This window comes from Populus nigra, chromosome 12 (genome assembly GCF_951802175.1).
Source record: "Populus nigra chromosome 12, ddPopNigr1.1, whole genome shotgun sequence".
Lineage (NCBI taxonomy): Eukaryota > Viridiplantae > Streptophyta > Magnoliopsida > Malpighiales > Salicaceae > Populus > Populus nigra.
Window position 1 is genome coordinate 614828 of NC_084863.1, and position 17750 is coordinate 632577.

Consider the following 17750-nt stretch of genomic DNA (forward strand, 5'->3'; position numbering starts at 1 on the left):
TATGCAAACAACACCTATCGTATGCACTCAGTCGAACTTAGCTATAAACCATTTGCTGGGAAGATCTATAATGGAGAGTTGCTCGGACTCACACTTGGACCTAGAGACATTGGAGTTTTTGTACAGGAAAGGACACTACTTCAACCCAAAAACCTAGATTACTCCATTTCCTTTCGACATGGAATACTCATCACTCGTATGTGTGGCGTAATATTCAAGGGGCTAGGTTTTCTTGAAAATCAGACACATTTGATTCTAAGATTGTATTTTTAGCTCAGCTTTCGTTGAAACTAAGCTGTGTTTGTGGCTGCTATCAAACTGACGTAGCTTTACATGCTTCAATCAATGGAGTTTCAGCCATCGAAATAGAAACTAGGGGTATTAAACGAGATTGGCTCATTATATAGTTACCATCAAGGAATAGTTATAGTTATAAAACTTGACCTAAGAGTATACCCAGGATAAGACTTGGGTCTTTGGTCATAGTGAGACTAAACTTTTTTTTAAAAAAAAATTTAAAATCATTTCGTTTCAAATATATATATATATATATATATAATCAGAAGGATGGCAAAAGTTCTACGCCCTCGGTTAACCCAATATTCTCAAATGGAGAGGCAATGTGACATGGGATATTTATCTCATTATTTTCAACGTAATATTTACTTTAATTATTAAGATTTTCTAGAATTATTAGTTAGCTAATTAAGTAAGTATTATTAGGAGATTTGTGTTTTAAGATTCTATTTTTATGTTCAAGTATTGTTAAAGTCTTCTTAATATTCTATTTAAACAGTTGAAATAGCCTTGTGGCAAAGGCCTAGACGTTGAATTAATAAAATTGAGGTATCTTGGGCGTATCTCTACCGTTATATATGACCATGCTCTTTGTTTTGAAGATTTTTGATGATTAACAAACCCCATTATCCTGTTGTTATCCATAGCAATCATTTGATATCAAAGCATGTTAGATAGCAATCACTCCGGTGACCTGGATCAAGGGGTGCAAGTCGTCTGGGACGTTGTGTGAATCCAAAAAATGACGTTGAGACATCATGAGCTAGCGGAGGCTAGCTTGATCATCTCTTTGAACAACTCAATATGAGTTTTGTAGGGATTCGTGAAGATCTTGGTATCTTGGTGGTAGAAACAAATAAATCTCGAGATGAAGAGAGGGTTGTGCGTAGAGATGTACCTCATGCTAGACTCGAAGTTTACATCGATCTATTCTTGCAAACCTATATCGATATATAGAAGCAATTAAGCGGTAACTATTCCCCCATTAAAAATGAATGGAAAAGGAGAGATGCTAATATATAAGATGGATCCATGATCCAGTAGGTTTAGGCTTTTGGATTGGAGGTGATGCACACTCTTTTGTGTTTAAGATAGAGCCCATTTGGGACAGGTGATGGTTGTGGTTAGACTTCTATGATGTTATTTGCTTCCCCGTAGTCAAGTAAAAAGAACTAAGCTCTGAATACTGCACTCGAATTGTTCTGCTGAAGGGGGAGTTGTGTTTGAATGGATTGGGTTCATGTATCAGGGAGATATCTGTTGGGTATACATGTGAGTGGCGACTGTTTTACATTGAAAATGAATGGAAAAAAAGAAGAAGCTTGTATATAAGATGAATCCATGATCCAATAATCTAGATTTTTGGGTTGAAAATGGTGTCTTTCTCCATGTGTAAGCTCTCATGCATGCAGATCCAATACAGATGTGGAGATCATGCATGCATCTTCTCGAACACGATCGAGTAGCTGTCTAACCGGTGACACCTATGTGCAGATTGTGTATAAGAAAAACGAAAACGATATGGTGGGGACTTAACTCTCGGTCATCTTTATCGTATACGTTTTTCTTTCGAAAGGATTCCGTCTCTCTTTGATGGGGACTTTTCCTCGAAAGATGTTGAGGCCTACTTCATATTTAAACGGGCTCCTGGAGATCATGAAAAGTCAGGACTTGTACGCTCTTTGCTTATTTACGATGCACTTAAATGGTAGCTCCTCGTTCTGGTCTCTGATCGTCAGCAAAGTAAACAAGAAATCCATTCATGGCCTTGAATGAAAAAGGTTTTTAACTCTGTGTTATAAACCCTCTGTTAGAAGGATTTCGTAACCTATTACCACCGGATATTGCACTTGTCAGGCATAAATCTATGGGACTTGTAGCCACAGCCAGATCCTAATCATATGCCTGCCGATCAAAGAAAGCCATGGAGACAAGAAGATTATATAGAAAGAGATTCTAAAGAAACACAAGGAGACCAGTGGGATAACTTCTGCGTTTTTGTGTTTTTTAGAAAACACATAGTAACACAAAAAAGAAACATTTTCGTGGAGCCGGGCGCCATGCAAATAAAGGCAAGGTATTAAATAAGGCAGGAGAAGAGGAGAAAGTGCTGTGCGTGTCTTGTGAGTTGCGAGGTTAAAAAGAAACGAAAACGATGTAGCTTGGGCCTTGATGAATCTCTTCAATGCAAGCTCCAAGTGGGTCTTTCATGGGCTATTTGAAACAATATTCAAGTTGAATGCAATATGTCAAGGCATAATTGGCGACATTTATTTCTTAAAAAATAAAAAGTAAACGGGGAAAGGAAAATATAAAATAATAAAAATTAAAGTTATTTCACTCCCCGGACGAATTAATAAAATAATTGTTGTATTATTCTAAATATTTTTTAATTAATTTTTTTGATAATCCGAGATGTTTAAGTCAATTTATGTATATTATGACTACTTTTTAGATGTACTGAAAACTCTTTAAACTCAGCAAACATGTAAAATATCACGGGAATGACGGATATACACAAAAATTATCGAATCTTAGTACAAATAAAGAAAACAAGGTCATCCCCGTTACACCACCACCTCAATTGCTAATTAAACTATATTTTAATTATATTTTGGGTTGATCTGTTAAATAAACCTGGTGAACAATATAAAACTTCGTTTTGATTTGTTTAAAAAACTTAATTTTAGATAGTTATTGGATCGGCAGAGATCTAAATTTACTCATTAAATCAACTTGAGTTTAATAAGCTCTAGGATAATACGAGATTTACTTCTTTTTCATTATTATGATCTAAAGCTCAGAATCAAATTCTTTGTATCTGAATTAGATGACTTTGGAATGGAGAGAGATTGATGAACTTAGCTCGTGGCCGAAGAAGAAGAGGAGATTTTTCTGGAGGGTAGAACGGAGGATTTTTTCATCTAGTTCCTTCCTTCTACCATCAATGCTTTTCCCTGACCTCTCTCTTACAAGGACATAAATGACCGGCGAACGTCTTTTCATCTTAATGTCGAGACATTTGAGATCATGTGATTTGTTTTCTTTCCTTCTTTCTATGGCGACTTTATCTTCAATCTGATATTCACCGTACTGGAATAGAAAAAAGTTGTTATACTGGAATAAAGAGACATTCTTACGTGTAAAGTTTTGTAGACGTATTTTGTACGTAATGGAAGTTGATAAAACTGTGTTTCACGTTGCCGTATAATAGTATTTTTTTTAAAAAATATTTTATATTTCTTTATTTTAATCTGTTCATATTAAAAATAAATTAAAAACATTATTATCAAGTAAAAATTATTTTAAAAATTAATTCCTATCATATTTCCAAATAAATTTAAAATCTATGTCAAATTACTTGTTGAATAAAATCCTTATCTCATTATTAAATTAGGTTTAAATTTCACTAGAATGTTCTTTGGATCCATTTTGTTAGAAGACGATCCAATGCCTGAGTTTTAGGTTTTGACGAAGTCGTTTTGGTCAATCTTTTTTAAATTAAAACTATATTATTTTAGTAAAAAAATAAAAATCAACGAATTGCAACCGAGTTTTTGACTGGATTTTACCGGATCAACTAGGTTATACCGGGTTTTTCCAACCCCTATTTTTTTTTCAACTAGTCCGGTTCTAGCCCGGGATCAACCTATCAGGTCAAACCGGGTTTCAAAACTATGGGTTATGGTGGACCCAAATTAGAAAAGCTCACCTTAAGTTTTCATTGTTTTTTTTAATTATTTTTAAATTTTTCTTATTTTTCATTGTTAGTTTCGGTTTAGTTTTCTATAGATATTAGGTTAGTTTTAGCTCCTATATAAATATTTTTTATGTTGTTTACAAAAACAATTTTATAAATTATTGAATTTTAGAACAAATTAAACAATATATATATATATATATATATATATATATATATATATAGTTTAAGCAATAATCTATGGCTCGAGAAATTCTGATTTTATATGTTTAACATTCAATCCGTGACTGACTTTTTTCACCCAAGATTCGTTGAGCCTAGAAAAGGAAGTTCCATTCCATGAACTCCATGGAAAGAATCAAGGAAAATTCCACGAGCACGTTTCAAAGGCATGCGATGCTAATTAATGGGAGAGGTTGAGACTTCAACTCTATTCATTATTATTTTATTTTTCTTCCATCCTCAATCAATCTCATGGGGTGTTTTAAAATGCGGAGTGGCAATTATTTTATAAAATATATTTAAAAAAAATTCAGAAATTATTTTTAATATTAACGTATTCAAATAATTCGAAAATAAAAAAAAATTCACGTTCTGACACTTTAATAACGATTTAGATCGTTTCACAAGAGATATTTATAATCTAACTTATTATTATTATTATTATTATGTGCTAAACTCATTATTCAACATATTTGTCAGCGTACAGTTTTATATATATAAAAAAATTAACTCGTTTTTAGTGCTTGAATTGAAGGGCTTGTACGTGGCAAAAGAAAAGCCAAGCCAAGCCCCACTACAACAGTGTGTAGTCAAATCAAGACAGTAGCCATTTTATTTTATTTTATTTATTTCCAGTGTGTGTGGGGGGGATCCATGGAAGGCGGTCAAAGTTTGGTCCTTGCGACGAATTGTCTCGATTTTTCTCGGAGATTCCTCTCCATGTCTGTGTTGTTTTCAGTATTTGTAATTTCAAGTACTGTTGCATGGCCACGAAATTTGTACATTCCTCTCTTCATCATGCGGTGGGGGTCGATTTCTGAGACCCCAGCTCAAATTCCAGGTGTTTTTCATACAACCCTGGCAGCACAAGCCAAGCAGGAGGACGAAACAAGATCACAAATTAAGCTTCTAGTTTTTTTCTTTTCCTTTTTATTTTTTTGTTGATTTATCATGAATTTCCAAATAAAAAATCACAAATTTAAACCAGGTTGGACTGTCTCTTTCCTTGTAATATTTTCATTGAGAAAATCATCTTCATCTTTCCTGTACTGCATGTCCACCACTTTCCAAGCTTTCCTTTTCTAATCAACATTTACCAGGAACCACCAGCATCCAACATGAGTGCTTTTCATGATGTGGGGTTCCCATGGGACAAATGTCAAGGCAGTATATGAGATGTGTGTGATGTTTATGAATTGATTTTTTTTTCTTTTATGATTGGAAATTAATTGCAGTGCTGGAGAGCTCAGGAAGGAAGGATCATGTTGAGTAAGAGAAGGGCAAGCTAGATGGGAAGAAATTAGTGATTGATTATGAAATTTTAACGTTTTCATGAGTGACTTTATCCATGAAAGATTTTTAACTATGATTTCGATTTAATTTACTGCAATACAGCTGGATTTTCAGAAACGTTTTTCAGGTGTGATTTTTTATAAATAATTCAAGAAAAAAAATTGAAGATGCTAATTTTGATTATATATATATATATATATATATATATATATATATATATATATATTTGTGATAACCCTATTCGGGTTAGCTTACGTACGTCACAATTAATTCTTGGATCTACTGAATACCCTATAAGTCTAGGGGGCAGGTAAAATATTACGGAGGTGATATACATATATAGAGATGATCGAATCCGAGTATAAAAAAAAAGAACAAGTTTTTTTTTTATTAGACCACGACTTCAAGTATATATTTTAAAATTATAAGAGATACATAAATTAGTATTTAGATATATATTTCTAAATAATATTTAGTTAATGTTTGGTTATTATTTCTAAATTGGTGCAAGGTAATATTTACTTATATATTGAAATAACTGAGAAACATTTTGGAGCTTCACTAATCGTATTAACATCGTAGCTCTTTCTATTCCTTTTCTTTTTGAAGTCGACCTCAATTTTTTTTTCTATTTTCCTTTTTTTATTTTTAATTTATTATAAATATTTTTAATTTTATTATCAATTTTTTTTAATAATTACTTAAGCTATGTTTGAACCAACTAAATCGACTAAATTATAAAGAAACTTCCCCATAATTTTTAATTTTAATGTTAAATTAAACAAGAAGATGGATAGAAGTATAAATTTTATTATTTTGTTTTATATAATTTTATTTTTAGATATTTTTATTGTTCAACTACATTGTATTTGAACCGATCAAGTTAATTGAATCATGGTAAGATAATTTTCATATATTTCAATTTTAAAATTAGATTATGCAAAAAGTTAGATTTTGAGATTTTTTATATTAAATTTATCATCTTATTTTTTTTTAATAAATGAGTAGGATATTTTTAAATCGATCAAATTAATTAAATCATGTTTAAATAAATTTTATATAATTTAATTTTAATCACATTTTGACACCTAAGTAAATCAGGAGGCTTTAAACATGCTAGAACAGTTCAATAAAAAAAAAAACATTTTTTCCAACCTGCACGGTCTATAAAATAGTATTTTTTCATGAAAAGAGTGTATTTTTTTTTTTAAAGTGCCAAGCATATGAAACTGGTAAAGTGCCAAGTTAACAGGAAATAAAACATGACATGTCGACTGTCTTTGGCAGGAAAGGCATAATATTTAGCCCTGTTGTTGGCTAAATTTTGATTTTTTTAAATCTTTTTTATATTTTTAAATCATTTTAATATCCTAATATTAAAAATACTCTTAAACATCCTCCGGGGAGTTCTTATATCTTTTATCCTCGTGTTGTTCATGGGAGCTGTCTAGGAATCTCTGGCTTTGAACATCCTTTATTTTCACATTATCCATTGAAGGACAAACCACCCAAGCCCTAATTAAAATTTAATTACAGAAGCTACATTATACCGTGGAATAGTCACGTTAAAATTTAAACCAGAATCATCTAGATAAAATACACAAATCTCCGTCTTGTTAAAGTCAAAGATTTGGCTTAATAGCCTTTCCCACTTTCCAGATATTGCTAATCATAATCTTGGCTGCTTAATGATTCATAGCTTGTCTCCACCAAATCTTGCCGTCTAAATGGCATCTATCTCTCCTTGTCTGGAGAGGCTAAAAGTTCTAGGCTGCTGGGAAAGTAACTTCCAAACCAATTCAAGAATTATCCATTCAACGTACTGTTCTTGTAGAGCCACCGGTTTGTCGCCTGTGGGGCACAGAAACCTCCCTGAAAGGCTAAAAACGCCTCATGCAGCTTGAGGATACACGACCTTGTTCCAGTTTTCTGTGAGGAGAGTAATGATCAGTCAGATAAAATGCTCCCCACCTACCACTACCAGATTGCTGCAAGCACCAGGAAAAATTATAAGCCAGTGCTCGTGGTTCTAGGAATTTTCAAGTTAAAATCCACTTGGCTTGGAAAATTATAAATTAATCTTTTGATTAGCTTTTACGTGCTGTCAATTTATTACCTTTTCTTCTTTTTATTTATTTCGATGACAAGGGCTGTGCTCGGAAAAATTAGGTTAGATGAATTTATTTTCTCTGCATCATCTTAAAAACATATCTTTACATCCAGGGGCGGAACCAGGAAAGGCAAGCAAGGGCTAGATCCTGCAAAACATTTAAATTTTTTATTTAATATTTAAATATGAAATATGAAATAGTATGATATTTTTATTTTAAATAAATAAATTTTTTAATAATATATCTTATAATATATTTTTAATAATATATCTTATGAAATAGTATGTCTAGTATATTATAATGGCTCGTTACCTTGATGATGTTTATGGATGACAATCTCGTGAATTAATGTGGAATTTTTCCAACAAAGGGACTGAATTATCAGTTTCTTTAAGATATAGGGACCGAGTTAATAATTACCTTGATATGGCCATTGCTTTTAAAAGTGTATCTGTTTTCAGGAATCCTTTTTTTTTGGGTTGACCCGGGTTAACCCGAGTCAACCCATCTGACCCGTGACCCAATCACTTGACCGGGTCGATGGCCGGGTCGGGTTTCAAAACTATGGTTTTCATGCACTCTATAGCGCCGTTATTGAAGTTTTTTCTCCGAATTAAGGGCTAGCCACGTGTTTATTAAAATAAAATTTATTTTTAAATATTTTAAAAATAAAAAATATATTTTTAAATAAAAACATTTTAAAAAATAACTATTATCCACTTTTAAATACCTGAAAACCAGCTCACTGACAGTCCAATTCAACCACCAACGAAACCATATAAAATTCAACCAAAAAAAAAAAAGAAGAAAAATTTAAGGATGACCCCATGTCTCTTGCACGACGCAAATCCAATAATGTAGCTCATGGTGATGGTATTTGCCTTGAAGTCTTTTTGTATTTTGAAAATGTATTTAAAAAAAAGATATTATTTTTTATTTTTAAATTGTTTTTAATATATTTCTAAATAATTAAAAAAAAAAAACACAATTATAACCAAGAAGCCTCCTGCAAGCGGGGGAGAAGAAGAACAGAACATGGTACCCTAGATATAGGTACGAAATTACAGAGTCCAATTACCTTAGAAACCCACGAAATTCAACTTCTTTAAACCAATGAGAGCTCGAAGGCCGGTGAATTTGAACACGACACAGTTACACTGACCATCTGCTCCAAGGTAGATAGGAAGACACGTCTGTCATCTGTAAATGCGGGAGCATGCACTCGCACGTGGCAAGAAAGGGCAGCCAACCAGATCAATCATTTCTTTACAACTACGTTAAGCCCTGGTCCTTATATATTTAGGAAACAAATAATTTAATTCCTTTGGTTATTTTCCAAACTCTTTCTTGAAATCTTGATTAAACCAAAAAGCCACCACAGAATAAAAAGCACTCAATGAGTTTTATTTGATTTTTTAATCATGTTTACTTATCTTAAAGAGCAGGAGGTGAGACTTGAGGCCGCCTAGAAATTTAAGAGATCCATGAGTTCAGGGATTGATTAACACATCTTGAAATAAAGGGGACTGGAGTTTTTGTTTTGGAAAGAAAAGGGACTGAAAAATACTTCTCTTTCTTGAACTCAATGCATGTGAAGCCTTTTCAGTTATCACCTCTCTTTCTAGTCACTGCTGCTGCTCACTGCTTTGTTTGTCTTTGTATGTGTGTGTATGTCCACTTTATCCTAGGTCTTCTTGGGAAAGAAAGCAAGGCTTGGTCTCTTTCCAACCTGAACCTCATGGTTACTTCAAAGTTCATAACAGCAGTAACTACAGCCAGGGTTTCTTGCATGTTCTCTCTCTCTCCCTACTGCTTTCCTTCGTTCATTTATTAACTAGGATTCTCTTTCGACTATTATATGGGACTTCGTGTCACGGGGAGGATGAGATGTGTGCGCGCTTTTTACTATTTGTAATTGAAAAACCTGCTCATTTTGGTCTTGTTCTTCAAGATTTCTTGGTGTTTTGGTATCGATTCTAGCGCTGTTTCTTGTAAACTTTCTTGGGTATTTTCTTTCTAGATCATATATGCATACAGCACCTAGAAGAAGATCAATGGTCAACCCTACTACAGTATTTTTCTCTGCCAAACTCCCACTCCCTTTCTCTTTCCTTTTCTTGGGATTCCTGTTAACTTGGACTTTCTTATCTTGATGTGCCTGTATTACCTCTCAAAGATCTTCACTGTAAGAAGTTTTAGCCTAGCTTGAAGATCACTGAAGCTAGTATTCTTGCTGTTACAATTCTAGATTGATAAATATCTTGGCAATCTTTTTTTTGTATTGATAGACAATTTCATGGAGGGATTTTATAGGTTTAATCCTACAATTTCTTGTTCACCAAATGATATTGCTAGACTTGAAAACTTGCCTGTTGTTAACTTTACTGATGCTACTACCAGTACCAACGAATTTCACAGTCAAGTTGGTAATTTACTTCAAGCTGGTCATGGTTATACACCAGTCACTGAATCAGATATGCATGATGTAATCAAGACCCAGATCGCCAATCACCCTCGTTATCCAGACCTAGTTTCTGCATACGTAGAGTGCCGAAAGGTTACCATCATCTTCACTAAATAATCTTTGAATCGTTGTTACCATTTTGAAAGTTTACCCCCCTTTTCTATCCTTTTCTTCTTGTTTAAAGAAGTTTTTGTTGATGGGGAAGAGATTAGAATGTCATGAAAGAAAAAAAAGAAAGAGAGAAGAAAAGAAAACCTAGTGTGTTAAATTTGAGCTTTTGAGTGATTTTTGTTTGCTTTGAAGGTTGGTGCACCTCCAGAAATGGTTTCTCTTCTTGAAGACATAGGCAGATGTAGCTACCAAATCAATACTTGCTATGAGATAGGAGCTGATCCAGAACTTGATGAGTTCATGGTAGAGTTTTAACCCCAGAGTTTTATCTTATTTTTCTTCTGTTTTTTGTGTTATTTCTTTAATTTCTTTTCTATTCATGCTACTTAGATTGTCAAGAAAATTTAGTAAAAAAAAAAAAAAGAACTTTGAATCTTACGACTCCTACTCACATTCCAAGTTTTGTGCTTCTTGATACTTCTCTTTCCAAGCAGTCACATGATTGGAATAAACTATTATAACCATTGAAGCTGCTGTTGTTTTTCAAGGAATCATACTGTGAGGTTCTTCATAGATACAAGGAGGAATTATCCAAGCCGTTTGACGAGGCTACTGCTTTCATGAGCAGCATAGAATCACAACTAAGTAGTCTTTGCAAAGGAACATTGACTAAAATATTTGATTATGGATCAGGTAAAGTTTTTTGCACTGTGCCATTTTCTGACATTGGTTTCCATGACCACCTTGCACCTGGAATTATGAGTGGTAGCTGGTGAAAAGGGGTCATGTTGTTCTATTAATATACGCAATCAAATCAAATGAATGTTGAAAGAGGTACAATGGGATCGAACTTTTGCTACTGTGCTTGTTAAAAGGAATAGTCTTACTGGTGAGTTGAATGGTTGGGATTCTCTATGAGTAATCAAACACCAAGTCGTGTCCTCACCGTCCATGATTTTTCTGCTCTCTTTTGGGTCCCTACCAAAAGTTGATGAAAATGGTATTGTGCAGAAACATGTTTGTTTTTTTGATTTGCTGCAGTTTGATGTGCTGTGCTACACATTGAAACTGCTGTGTTGTCATTTCAAAATGTAGCACCATATAGAAAGTTACAAATAATCTATGATATTTATATTTTTTTTAATATTAAAATGTGTATGCATGATTCCTATTTAAACCAATATTTAATGGTCAATACTGATGAATAATTATTGATGACATTTAACAAGCTCAATCGTACTATTATTTGAGCAGTATTTTAGGTTAGTTAAAAGCTAATTTGTCAACATTGCCATTAATATTCTCTTCATGAGATATGAATTTGTGGACAGAAGTTTGTTTTTGGCTGGTCATTGTTAAAAATCACAGTAACATTCCTTGTCAAGAATATGGCATCTGAAAGTGCAACAATACATCAAGTAAGAAATAGTAGAATTAACCATCAAGTATCAGTATGAATTAGTTTGTGTTTCAAGGTCTCTGCATCAAGCTCCACTTCAATGGTAGCATGTCATAAATTTTATGCCTTGTTTTCAATTCAGAATTCCATCTTATTTGCTTACACGTGGAATCTTCTATGTGTATAGTATCGTCTGTCATCTGTACAATAGTCTAACTGAAGTGTGATCTTGCGAGCATTTCTTTTCCTTCTATATTAATGCTAGTTGCTGAAGGCGCTAGCGTGATCAGTGAAAATGATATGCAAGAGGCTCACATTTTCTATTGGTTGGCAACATTAGATTTGTTGGGATGCAGAAGTATGAGATAAATTTTGCAGCTGCAATTTTTGTTATATATTCAAGGGGAAGCTTTCACTTCTAGGGGCCTTGAAGAAACTTGTGTAGCCTCTAGAGCATATTTAAATCAAGCAAAAATAATCATTACATAAAAGAAGATTAGTACCATCTGATCTGCGTATCCGATAGTTTTTAAGATAAGCAACTATGCTATCAAGAACTTCAGATTATCTCTCTCAACAAGGACTTGTTTTCTTCGAAGTTTCTACATAATTTCTTTATTTCTTTGGTTTTTGCTTAGTTCTACAAATTTCCTTTACCCTTTTTAAACATTGTGTTCAATGATATCCCTTTTGGAACAAGTGCATATGTGGCTTTTGCTCTGAGATGTAATTTCTCCATTTCAAGCTCTTTGGTACCGTGTTTAAATTTTAAAACTATCTTAGACAGAAGACTGTTGACCTTTTCCTTTCCCTGCTGCTTCATTTACGAGCTTGGAGGTGTGTGAAGTTACTTGATGTTAGACTTGTATTAGCAAAATCTTATCCCTGCTTGTTACTAATACTATGTTATGATGAAGAACCTGAGAATTTTGGAGTGTTTTGATGTATGACCCTGGAAATGATTGATAATTTGTTAATGCTCTACATGTTGCTGTAATTTTCCTGCAATTTTTATCTTGATAAAGTTGTTTTCTTTCTCCTTTGGGATCAGGTAGGTTTACCTATAAAGTACCAACTCCAGTTCACTTCTTTCATTTCAACAGATTCATGCCTTGAGACATGAAAAGTGTTCGATCTAAATATTATACTTTACTCAGTCTTTCATGGGTTTTCATTGGAAAAGTCTTAACTATAGACTACTGTCTTTGTGATGTTTGATAGCAGATGAGCCAGCATGGACTTCCGAGGAGGAGTTAAGCTGTGGGGAAGTTGAAGCTTCTGAAATTCCAGGGTCATTAGGATTTCACTCAAGCGATCAGAATCTAAAAGGAGTGCTCTTGAGCAAGTACAGTGGCCATCTTAGCAGTTTGAGAAAGGAATTCCTAAAGCAAAGAAAGAAAGGCAAACTACCAAAGGATGCAAAGACATTGCTTTTGGACTGGTGGAACCACCATTATAGATGGCCATATCCTACGGTGATCGTTAATAACCCCTACAATCTGGTTATCATGTCTTTTTTTCTCGTTCCGTTGTTTTGTCATTCTCTCAAATGTCTTTGCGGAACTCTCTTGCAGGTGTTCATAGTACATGCTCATAGGTTAATGATTTGTAGAGGTAAAACAGAAAGTACAAAGGGGAGAATAACGATGGAGAAAGATATTATCAATTGAATTTAACTATACATGCTTGGATCATTATCTTCAAAATATTCGTTTCAACAAGTTTCACTAAAAAGATTAAGTCTCTGGTATATCGAAGCTAGAAAGTAATTTCTTCATGGAGGATAATCAGTGGATAATATAGTCGGGCTCCCAAGCCAAAAACAAGCAAGTACATAATCTTGCCATTGCTTTGGTGAGAAACTGGTAGGGCAAGCAAGATTGAAGGCTTTTCTTTTTCTTGTGAAGAATTATGAGAATAGGCAACATCTATTTTAGAAATCTTTTTGCTTGACAAGTTGCAGAAGGTGAAAATTCATCCAAAAATAAGCTGTAGATATTGAGCATATGCATTTGTTTCTGAACAACCTTTCATTATCTTTCAACCGACCCCCAAATGCTCATTGTTTTTATGCTGTTTTAGGTACAGTTAGAAGCTGCAATCTAGAAACTTGAACAATTCATAACTTTCAGTCATTGAATGTTGCTGAAATATGTCTAGTAGCAGTCTTGTGCAGAGTCAGTCTAGAGTTAAATCTTAACCCAGTACACTTCTGCAGTTGCAAAATTGTCAGGAAAGCTTATGAAACCTTAATCCAGAACTTTTCTTAAGCCTAACCACCATGAATGGATATTATGGTGCAGGAAGAGGAGAAGGCGAAGTTATCAGAGATTACAGGGCTAGATCAAAAGCAGATTAATAATTGGTTTATCAACCAGCGGAAGCGGCACTGGAAACCATCCAAAGATATGAGGTTTGCTCTCATGGAAAGTGTCGGTGGTGACACAGCGGGACCAACATGCTATGGTATTGTTGGCGATGACATTGGGACATGAGGAAAACTCATGTTTGGTATACATTCGTCATCTTCTACTAACATTATTTATGTAACTTGCATACTTGTAAAGCTATCCACTTCAAAGTTGTGTATACGCTTAAAACCCTTTGGTTCCAATTCTTACAAAGCAGTTCAGCTTCTTACTTGTGAACTAGCGTTCTCCTGTATATGCCCGCATGTGCTTCATTCTATCATGCAGAAAACCTTAAATTTGAAGATGCTGCTTGTATTGATCTTGTAGGAGTGCAATAGCATAAATCATTGTCGAGAAGCTTTACTGTCTCCAGGTTTTGATTTGAATAACTATCAAGAATGTTCAACCTAGTCTGCATTGTACTCAAGGCTAAAGAAAATCCTAGATAGTCAAATCTCTGCAGAAAATGGAGTTAAATCAGTTAGCAGTTTCACACTGTCAAGGTTGCTGTCTGCTTGCGCATTGCAGTTAGCAGGACTGAACCTGTCGTAGTTATTTTTTTTTTTTTATCAATTAAACGATTCATTATGTCTTTCATGGAAATAAAAACCCATCATTGAGAGGTGGGGAAAGAAATTGGGAAAAAGCTAGTTAAATCATAGTAAGCGAACTTAACCGGGTTGGTTGAGACACAGAAACCAAGCACGAGTCACTTTTATTTTGTAAACTAGAATAGATGTTGATTTGGTCAAATCCGAGCTCAAATATGAGCAAATCAGCTTCAAATTAATTTAAGTCGGGTTTGATAACTATAGGTAAAATCCAAGTACCTTATGCAAGAATACCCTTTTTTTACAGGCAAGATTGTCAATTTTGTTTTAGTAAGTATTTTGTTTTTTCAATTGAAATGAAATATTTTAATTTCGGAGTGTTTCAGCGTGCCGTTTCGGGGTTGTACTATTCATATATATATATATATTCAACAAAAATAATTCAAATTAATTATAAATTATGTAATACAAATACAATGTTAAACAAATATAATTTTAAAATTTAAAATATTTTTAAATAGTCAAAGATTAAATAGATTTTTAACTTAAAGTAATTCAACTTAAACAAAATATCAAAATATTATGAAAGTAAAATGTTTTAACACAAATATTTTAAATATAAAGTTAGGTCAATGTTATCAAAGCTAATGAAATCTAAAGCATCTCCTGTTTTGCTCAAATTCCTACAAAGTATAAATATGAAAAAAACAACATGAATATAAAATATATATATTAGTGATAAATCTAATTTTAAAAAATTAATATCATTATTAATGAAAATAGTAATAATAATTTTCAATATTATTATTAATATCATTGTTATTGAAAATAGTAATGAAAAAGAGCTTTTTATAATTGGGTGATTTAATTAATGAAATTAAACAAGGTTCAATTTGATTCAATGGCTTTTCAAGAGCGGAACGGAACATGTGGAATGAAATCGGAACGTTCCGGACGGAATTCAGCCGAAAAATCTGGAACGGACTGAGATTTAAAATGAAATGAAATTTGTTTCGTTTTTTTTTTTGAATTGATATGGAAAATTTCGATCATTCTAAACAAAACGGAACGGAATTGACAACCTTGCTTGTAGAATACCAGCTGGTCCATGAATTCCATTTTATCTGGCAGATACGTTGAGTTATCTACATTATTGTCAAGAACAAAAAATAAATGAACCACTCTTATCTATATATATATGTTTGGGGTTGATCTTCTACAATCCGTAAACCACCACGCTCATTGAGGTAGAATCTGTTTTTTTCTTGGACAAGAATCAAGAACAAAAGTTTTTGCTGCTGCAGGTTGAGCTCCATAGCAAGTGATAGGGCTTCTTTCAGCAGCAGATTAAATGTAATAAAGCCTACTAGTAATAGTATGCTTCTGGGCTTCTTCTTTTTGTCCTAACAATGATACTGTTAATGAACACATTCCACTGCATGTGATATTCTTCTTGTAATTGCTCATTTGGACTCATCATTTTTAGTACCTGGGCCTTAGACTTGCATAGTCCTTCTGATAATGCTCCTGCCAAATCCATGTCCCCTCTTTTTCATAGTTATCAAACCATAGTATTATGTTGCCATTACCATGATTATAGTTTGTTAAACTTGATTAGGGATTTATAAATTTTAAATTATTAAATCATGAAATTAATCTAGGTTTATTATTTTTATCTAAAATGATATTGTTTTATGTTTTTTTAAAATGTAAAACCAAGTTGTAATTTTTTTAAAAAGCACAGAATAATCTTACTGGAAAAACTTTACATTAAACTTATCTTTTTAACTTTTTTTCAAATATAAACACGAAAATATAGTTAGTCTAATTCGGTTTAGAGCTGGATTGTTGAATCACTAGGTTAACCTAATTTTATTGTTTTTATCCAAAACAATATTATTTTTTTATATAGTTGATTGAGTTTGAAACAAGTTTGACTGAGTCAATTAAATTGTGAGTTAATCTGTTGATTCTCTTGGATCTTTTCTTATTAGTATTAAATTTTCTTATTAGTATTAAAATTAATTAAAAATAAAACTGACTTGAGTAAGGATTTGGATCGTTAATTCTTGTTGAAATAACTTAAATTAAGGAACAAGTTATAATGTTTCTAAAAAATCAGCGCAAGGAACAAATAATCTTGTTGAAAACACTAACATTAAACTCCTCTTATTATTTTTTCCTCCCAAATATAACACAAGAAAACATAGAAAATGTTTCAATGTTTTGTCTAGACAGGGAGATTTTCACATACAAGAGGAAAACTGATCTCAAGCTTCAAGACTATGATAGGAAAACATAGAAAATTCCCTTTTGAGGTGTTACTATGTGATGGATAGATGCATGCTTGTTAGCTTTTATTTGCAGACAAAAGCTATGCCCTTTCCCGAGCAAACTTTGTGTCAATTCGACAGATAAGATAGCCTTCATTTGCTGCACAACAATTTGTCTTTGCAAATTGTAGTGACTGACGAAGCATGCTTGCAAAACCCAACAAAAGAGGAGTCTCCTTCAATTTGATTCTCCCTTCTTGATTTGAATACAAAAACAGTATCAACTACATGATGATGATGATGAAGGAAACAGAATGGGATGAGATTTCATCATAATGTTAGATTGTTTTTCTCAACAGATTGGCTTTAAACTATTCGAGTGATCAAGACATAACTATTGCAAGGCATGGTATGATGTATAGTTAGTTTATGTGTAAGCCAATATGGGAGGCTTCTGTTGGTTGCTCTCGCCACTATCTAACTCTTTTATTTGTGACATCTAGGAGATACATCCACACTAGTTTGTTTCAGACAATGTCAAGCAACTTAATTTGTCAATGAAACGGACTTCATTGTTATAAAGTTATTATCATTGAAGCTAGCATATTAATTAAGACACAGACTAAACCTAATAATGGCTAGTGAGGGTAGAACATTGATACAATAATATGATAGAACAATATTATTCTTTAATATTATGTGGAATCGGGTGTCTTAATTTCTTAGGTCACAAAACCGTTGAAAATGGAAACTATGATGTTGGAATGAGGAAGATGAACCTGGAAACTGTAGAATACAAGGAACCTTAAAAAACGTGCTTGCTTGAATATACACGTGTCGTGGGACAATTTTGTTGATTTCATGGAGGCTGTCATATAGCACACATGGTTGATTGTTTAAAACAGATCTAAGTATACC

General features: G+C 33.1%; 1 protein-coding gene across 1 annotated transcript; it reads left to right on the forward strand.

Moving 5' to 3' along the window:
* The first annotated feature begins 9254 nt into the window (after window positions 1–9254).
* On the forward strand, window positions 9255–14365 carry LOC133669129 (homeobox protein knotted-1-like 1). The gene is made up of 5 exons (XM_062089156.1): window positions 9255–10180; window positions 10391–10501; window positions 10747–10891; window positions 12822–13072; window positions 13901–14365. The coding sequence occupies exons 1-5, from the start codon at window positions 9920–9922 to the stop codon at window positions 14090–14092; spliced, it is 960 nt and encodes a 319-aa protein (XP_061945140.1). The 5' UTR covers window positions 9255–9919; the 3' UTR covers window positions 14093–14365.
* Window positions 14366–17750: the final 3385 nt, after the last annotated feature.